Here is a 7,630-nt window from a genome sequence, read left to right as displayed (position 1 = left end):
TCACTCGGCCAGATATTGCTTTTGCTATAAACAAGCTAGCTCAATTTTCTGCTACTCCTACTGTTAATCATTGGGCTGCAGTTAAAAGAGTTATTCGCTATCTTATTGGCACCATTGACAAAGGTCTGCAATTTCATCGTCATTCTTCTCTGGTTCTTCATGCCTTCTCGGATTCTGACTGGGGTGGCGATAAAGATGACCGGTCTTCTACTTCAGCTTATGTTGTCTTCTTGGGCAAAAATCCTATTTCATGGAGCTCTAAGAAGCAACGTGTGGTTGCCAAATCATCGACAGAAGCGGAATATCGCTCCATTTCTGCCACTGCATCTGAACTTTGTTGGATTCGCAATCTTCTGTTGGAGCTAGCTGTTCCATTGTCTAAGCCACCAGTCATTTATTGTGATAATCTTGGAGCAACTTATGTAACTACCAAACCTATTTTTCACTCTCGTATGAAACATTTAGAGATCGATTACCACTTTGTTCGTCAACTAGTTCAGTTGGGTAAACTTCGTGTCTCTCATATTTCTAGTCAAGATCAATTGGCGGATGTGCTTACTAAAGCTCTTCCACGCTCTGACTTTGGGCGTTTTCTTTCCAAGATTGGTGTTTCAGATCAACCACCATCTTGAGGGGGTGTATTAAGGAGATCTTCTGTCATATCCCTGTAATTAACATATTTCCCTTTTGCATGTATTTCCTATTGAGAAGATCTTCCTAATCGGAATTGTTTGCTGTCATATCCCTGTAATTAGCATCTTTCCTTTCTGTTTGTATTTCCATATTATTCAAGTTTGCCTTATATAGGATTCTTCTCCTGTATAAATTGCAATTATTCTTTTCAATGAAAGTATGAATAATCATCTTTTTTCAAGTATTGTTATCTCCCATGCCTCTCTCTTTTCTTATTTAACTCTATTTCTCTCTTTCCCTCTCCTCTCATTAAGTCTCTCTCTCTCTCTCTCTCTCTCTCTCTCTCTCTCTCTCTCTCTCTCATTTTTTATCTCTAAATTAGTTGAAGTGAAAGAGGTTAGAGGAGTAGAGTTGGATAAAAATTAAGAGGTAGAGGGAAAGAATTGGAGAGAGACAATAGGTACAAAGAGAGGTATAGCAAAAAAAGGGAGAGAGAGAGAGACAGAGTGACTTTCCCTTGCTCTCTCCTTATATCTCTATCTCATTGTGTCTCTCTCACTCCATATCTCTTTGACTCTCTCTCTCCCATGCCATCCTCTCTTTTCAAAATTTTTTATTTCTCTCCCTCTCTCTCCCTCCCTCTCCCTCCCTCTCTTTCTTTATTTTTCTTTTTCATGTACTTTTGAAATATTTACACTTTTAACATTCAAGGTTAAAACTTTGTTTTATTTGCAATTCAAAAACTTATACTTTCAACCTTTTTCAATAAAGGATTTGCTTATGTGGTGTTGAAATAGTACATGTATTAATGACGTGGTGTTAATGTCAATATGCCACGTTAGGACATTTAACAATGTAACCGTTAGTTACTTTTCTCTCAATTTGCAAATGACGTGAGAATTCAATTCTCGATTTCTATTGAAACTTTCTTCCATTCTTGAATTGTAAAGCGTGAAATATATAATACTAAATAGTACTTTTCCATAAATATAATATTAAATATTAGGTGAACATCAGTCTCCAAAACTTATTGTTAGTTAATCTTAACAAGTTTCCCTCTTTTTCATATTTTTTTAACAAGAACACATTGCAATATAATACATCTTCTACATTAATAGAGACATTATTATTTTCCTTTCTACGATGTGCATTACGATAACTTTTATCACAAAAAAACTAAATTGAGAATTTATTATATAGATAATAATAATATTAATAATCGTGTGTCAATATTTTTTTCTCTTATAAAAAATTTATAAGGATACGTTTTTAAGAATTAAAAAAAAAAAACACATTTGCAAAAGAAATCAACAAGTATATGGAGTTATATATATATATATATATATATATATATATATATATATATATATATAAAAGCAAGTATATGGAGTTAAAAAAAATAACAGAAAAAAAAACTCTTGGTATGAAATTTTTTTCATTAATTGTTTATTTTTCAATTAAAAAATATTTTATTAAGTTTTTTCTTAATAAAATAGGTTGAATTAAAACAGGTTAAATTTTTTAAAATGTTAATTATCCTCATACTTGAGGATTTGACCCAAAATTATTTAGAATGGAGAAAGAGAATTTATATAGTCGATCCTAATTTCTTGGGATAAAGATTTAGTTGAGTTGAGTTAATTATCCTCGTGAATGGGATAAGTTAAACGGCTGCAATAATTCCCATCTACTATTAGATCCAAGAGCAAGAAAAGCCGTTGGTATATGCGAATGTGCTTCTTTTATTAGCTTAACCTTTTCGATTATTAGATATAAAAATAAAATAAAAAAAAGAAAAATAATTTTAGAAAGCAAAACGTAATTATATCTAATAATTTCCATCGACGAGAAAGTATTGTTTATTTAAATTATCTTTTTATTTTATGTATCTCCATTGATTAACAGCATATAAATATTCACTTATTGTACACAAAGTCGATTAATAGAAAACTTATTCTTTAATTCCAAACATTTACAATGACAATGCTCTAACATTAACTATATATATATATATATATTTTTTTTTTTATAGAAAAAAATTATTAAATCAGCATAGAAAAAGGTAAAAAATTACCATCTACATCCAAGCCAATAGCTCTCAGGCCAAAGAAATTAAACCAACCCAAGAGCAAGCAACAAACCAACACAAAAAGGCCACAAGAACTGAAACCATAAGTAGGCCATGAAACAAAAAGTAAATCAATAAATCAGCAACTGGAACTTCCTTCCTTGGACTAACAAAAACCAGGACAAAATAGAATAACCTGCAACTCCACAGTCAATTTTGATGCCTCAAGCCACATCTTCTTGTTGTAGTTGTTTTTGATGTGTTTGAAACGTATTTCATTTTCGTAAAACAAGCTTTGTATTAGAATGCATATTTTTCTGCATTAAAATGCAAAAGTTTAAAAGAGAAACAAAAACCTTGCATTTGAAGGCCAACAAAATTGTTTTTGGTGTGTTTCAAACTTCATTTTTAGATAACAAACTTTGCAGCAAAATATCATTTTTTGTGCATTAGAATGCGAAAATTAAAAAGAGAAACAAAAATACCAACAGTAAACATTTGCACAGAGAGAGAACCATCCTTTCAAACTCAATTTGCATCTCTTTTTGGTTGCTTTCAAGTAGCACCCACTGACAGTAGATTCCAAAGCTAGCTCTTGTGAAAGAGACTTAATCTTAACTGTTGGTTTATGTAATATAAAAATCTCTTTAGAAAAGCTTTCAAGGTACATGATTACAATTTCCCCACATCATCTTCTCTTCTCTTTATTCTTGTGGTCCATTAAGATTTCTCATTGGAGTGCTCAAGTTGCAAACCACTTTTGATTTTGGAGGATTTACCGAGTCACCTACAGGCTTCGGGTAATAGCGAATAAACCTTTAAGGACAGTAATCTCATGGTTTGCTGTAAATTAGTTCCCTCCCTTGCTCTTCATTTCCCTTTTTTTTTTAGTATCCTAGTTTGTTCTAAGATTTCGGTATTGCATAATTTGTACTTGGTAATGTTTAGAATTGCTTATACCCAATAACTTCTTCATAACAAATTTAAAATAAAATTATTTTTTTGCGTATAAAAAAAATTTTAAATAAAACCAAGAAATATTCAATTTTTTTTAGCTAAATTAGAAATCTACCGTGCATCAACATACTTAATTTGTTGATAAATACATCTTTGACCAAAGTCTTTTTTATTTTTTTTGTTTGATTGTATTCAAATTTAAGACCTTATAATTTTAAAAACTACTCTAATGCCACTCAATTAATTCTTATTATCAATGTCCTCCTCTTTTATAAATTAAAAAAAATAATAAATTAATTTTAAAATAACTTTTTAGTAGTCTTTTTTGAATTAAAAAAATAAAATTTATATATATATATATATATATATATATATATATATATATATATATATATATATATATATATATATATATATATTTGGAACTAAGAATTTTTTTTTTTTTTTCTGATGAACAGATTAAAGCATCGTGATGTGGGTTTAAGGAAATGGAATTATATACCAGTAAGAGGCCAAGTGTGTCTACACTTTTTGGGAAGCTTATGAGAAAAGGGTTATATGGCATTTTAACCCGGGGTCTCATCCTTATAAAAAAGAAATTTAAATCAAAACCATTCTTTGTGCGTATAATAAAAAATAAAATAAAATAAAACCATGACATATTCAATTTCCTTAACCAGGTTAAAAATTTTTCATGCATTAGCATATTCTTAATTTGTTGATAAATAGACTTTTGATCAACTCTCAACATGACCAAATTCTCTTCTTTTTTTTAATATAATTGGTTTCGGTTGAAATTCAAACTATAGATTTTATAACTTATAAACGATTTCAATATCACTGAGCTAATGCTCATTGGTCAAAGTACTCACAATAGCATCAAGTAGTCTTTTTAAGGTTAAAGAAACTTTTATATATATATATATATATATATATATATATATATATATATATCAAGTAGTCTTTATATATATACACCACTTGATTTAGTATCACTTCCAAAATAATCAACTTAATTTAGTTATTGGAACTGAGATTTTTTTTTTTTTTTTTTCGTTTTTCTGATGAACAGGTTAAGTCAGCGGTTTAAGGAAAATGGAATTATACAACGGTCAGAGGCCAAGTGTGTTCAAACTTTTAGGGAAGTATATGAGAAAAGGGTTATATGGCATCCTAACCCAGGGTCCCATCCCTACTCATCTTGCCTTCATATTGGATGGAAACAGGAGGTTTGCTAAGAAGCATAAACTGCCAGAAGGAGGTGGTCATAAGGCTGGATTTTTAGCTCTTCTGAACGTACTAACTTATTGCTATGAGTTAGGAGTGAAATATGCGACTATCTATGCCTTTAGCATCGATAATTTTCGAAGGAAACCTCATGAGGTTCAGTACGTAATGGATCTAATGCTGGAGAAGATTGAAGGGATGATCATGGAAGAAAGTATCATCAATGCATATGATATTTGCGTACGTTTTGTGGGTAACCTGAAGCTTTTAAGTGAGCCAGTCAAGACCGCAGCAGATAAGATTATGAGGGCTACTGCCAACAATTCCAAATGTGTGCTTCTCCTTGCTGTATGCTATACTTCAACTGATGAGATCGTGCATGCTGTTGAAGAATCCTCTGAATTGAACTCCAATGAATTTTGTAACAATCAAGAATTGGAGGAGGCAAATGCAACTGGAAGCAGTACTGTGATTCAAACTGAGAACATGGAGTCGTATTCTGGAATAAAACTTGTAGACCTTGAGGAAAACACCTACATAAATCCTTATCCTGATGTTCTGATTCGAACTTCTGGGGAGACCCGTCTGAGCAACTACTTACTTTGGCAGACTACTAATTGCATACTGTATTCTCCTCATGCACTGTGGCCAGAGATTGGTCTTCGACACGTGGTGTGGTCAGTAATTAACTTCCAACGTCATTATTCTTACTTGGAGAAACATAAGGAATACTTAAAATAATTTGTTTCTGTTCCTAGCTCATCCTGCCTTATTCGCGATAGTTAAGCTTAAGCATATCCTTGTGGAATAAACTCGGACACTTAATTAAGCCGGTATTTTGTCTTTTTTGAATTTTGGTTTTTTGTGCAAGCAGTAATCATGGTGTGGTGTAGCCTCTTTGCTAGCAGGCTGTTCGGTTTTAGCAGAGTCTCCTTGTTTGGTTTGGTCTCTCCTCTGTGAGATGAGCTCTTGTACCCGTTTTCCCTCTTGTTTTATTAATAAAATCTATATATATATATATATATATATATATATATATATATAATAGAGTGATATTCTCAAAGAGATGGCATGTGATATTTTTTTTGAAAAACTTGTTACATGTCACTTTTCATAAATGCTCTCCATATAAATTATTATTTAATTTTTTTTATTTCTCTTTTAATTATCATTATTATTTACGATACTATCTTAACATTTATGATTTAAATTATTATTTACTTTAAAGTTTAATTTTTAAAAATTAAGATATTTTATAATTAAATGTAATATTTAAAAATTATTTATATTTTTTTTATAAATTCATTTATGCAAAACATTATTCATCAATATTACCCTCCATAATTATTATTTTCTTTAAAATTTAATTTTTAAAAATTAAGATATTTTGTAATTAAATATAATATATAAAAATTATTTATATTTTTTTACAAATTTATTTGTTCAAAAATATTATTCGCCACATGTTACCCTCTTTAATAATAATAGTAATAATAGTTTAAAATAAAAAACAATTTAATAATAATAATAATAATAATAATAATAATAATAAGTCATTAATGGCTATTAATTTAAAGAAAATTGACTATTAATTTATAATCTCATAATCAACTATCATATAATTTAATCAACATTAAATTATTTCATATCTTCAATAAATAGTTTTATTCTATTATTATATTTTATATTATTTTTATTATAAAATCTTTATTAAAAAATTTGAAACAAAAAGTATACTCTACATAAAAATTATAAAAATAAAATATGGAGATTTAATTTATTTGTAATTAGTATGTATTATTTTTTATGTTCATAATTTAATATTATTTTTATTTCACTTTTCTAAAATTAATAAATGCTTATTATTATTATCATTATGGTCAACTTATATCTATTTAATTAAAATGGTTAAGTAAATAAGAAACATTTTATTGTTATAAAAATTGAATTTAAATACTTTTATTACTGTTTTTCAATTAAATAATATTTAATTATAAATTAATTTTTTATTTAAATAGTCTTCATGTGTTTATATAGTATATCATATAAGACATTTAATATATATTAATCACTTTACTCTTATCAAATATTTTCATTTCACCTAAATGCTCTTAAATCTTTTTTTTATTTACATTATTTTTTATTATTTCTTTCCAAAATTATTAATTATTATTCTCAAATTTTATTTATTTAAATACATTTAATTAATATTTATTTAATTTTTTTTTATAAATTTCTTATTTAATATTTCTTAAATATTTGATATTTTATTTCATTATAATTATATATCGAATGTAATTATAACTAATATTTTGATTATCTATATTTTATTTTCATTAATTTTTAACATAATTAGTTTTAAATTTTAATTAAATATTAATATTTTTATGCTTAAATTATCTTTCAACTATATTTTTGTATAGAAGTAGAATTTCAAAGATAAATTGTAAATATGATTGCATAGAAAATCTAGTCACAAATAAATATAATTAAAAAAAATTAAAATTACAGTATTAAATTATGGAATCTATATTTTGAAAATGATATATATTTTTAATATTTGTTATATTAATAGAAAATGGTGATATTTTAAAATTTTAATATTTATGAAATATATTTATTTTATATTATAAATTTATGTAATTAGATAACATTTTGGCCAAATAATTATTTTATAAAAATATATCAAATTAATAAAAAAATTACACTTAAATACAGTATTTTTTAAAAAATAATATAATAAAA

General features: G+C 27.2%; 1 protein-coding gene across 1 annotated transcript; it reads left to right on the top strand.

Annotated features, from left to right (window-relative positions):
* The first annotated feature begins 3,301 nt into the window (after window positions 1-3,301).
* On the top strand, window positions 3,302-5,903 carry LOC110667933 (rubber cis-polyprenyltransferase HRT2-like). The gene is made up of 2 exons (XM_021828936.2): window positions 3,302-3,501; window positions 4,731-5,903. The coding sequence occupies exon 2, from the start codon at window positions 4,754-4,756 to the stop codon at window positions 5,624-5,626; it is 873 nt and encodes a 290-aa protein (XP_021684628.2). The 5' UTR covers window positions 3,302-3,501; window positions 4,731-4,753; the 3' UTR covers window positions 5,627-5,903.
* Window positions 5,904-7,630: the final 1,727 nt, after the last annotated feature.

This window comes from Hevea brasiliensis, chromosome 17, assembly GCF_030052815.1.
Source record: "Hevea brasiliensis isolate MT/VB/25A 57/8 chromosome 17, ASM3005281v1, whole genome shotgun sequence".
NCBI classification, from domain to species: Eukaryota; Viridiplantae; Streptophyta; class Magnoliopsida; order Malpighiales; family Euphorbiaceae; genus Hevea; species Hevea brasiliensis.
The sequence above is the reverse complement of the archived record's forward strand: the minus strand, read 5'-3'. Positions and strand labels throughout refer to the sequence as shown.

Bases quoted from the DNA above. Each gene is read 5' to 3' on its own strand.
- LOC110667933 (XM_021828936.2), top strand. From the start codon at position 4,754: ATGGAATTATACAACGGTCAGAGGCCAAGTGTGTTCAAACTTTTAGGG.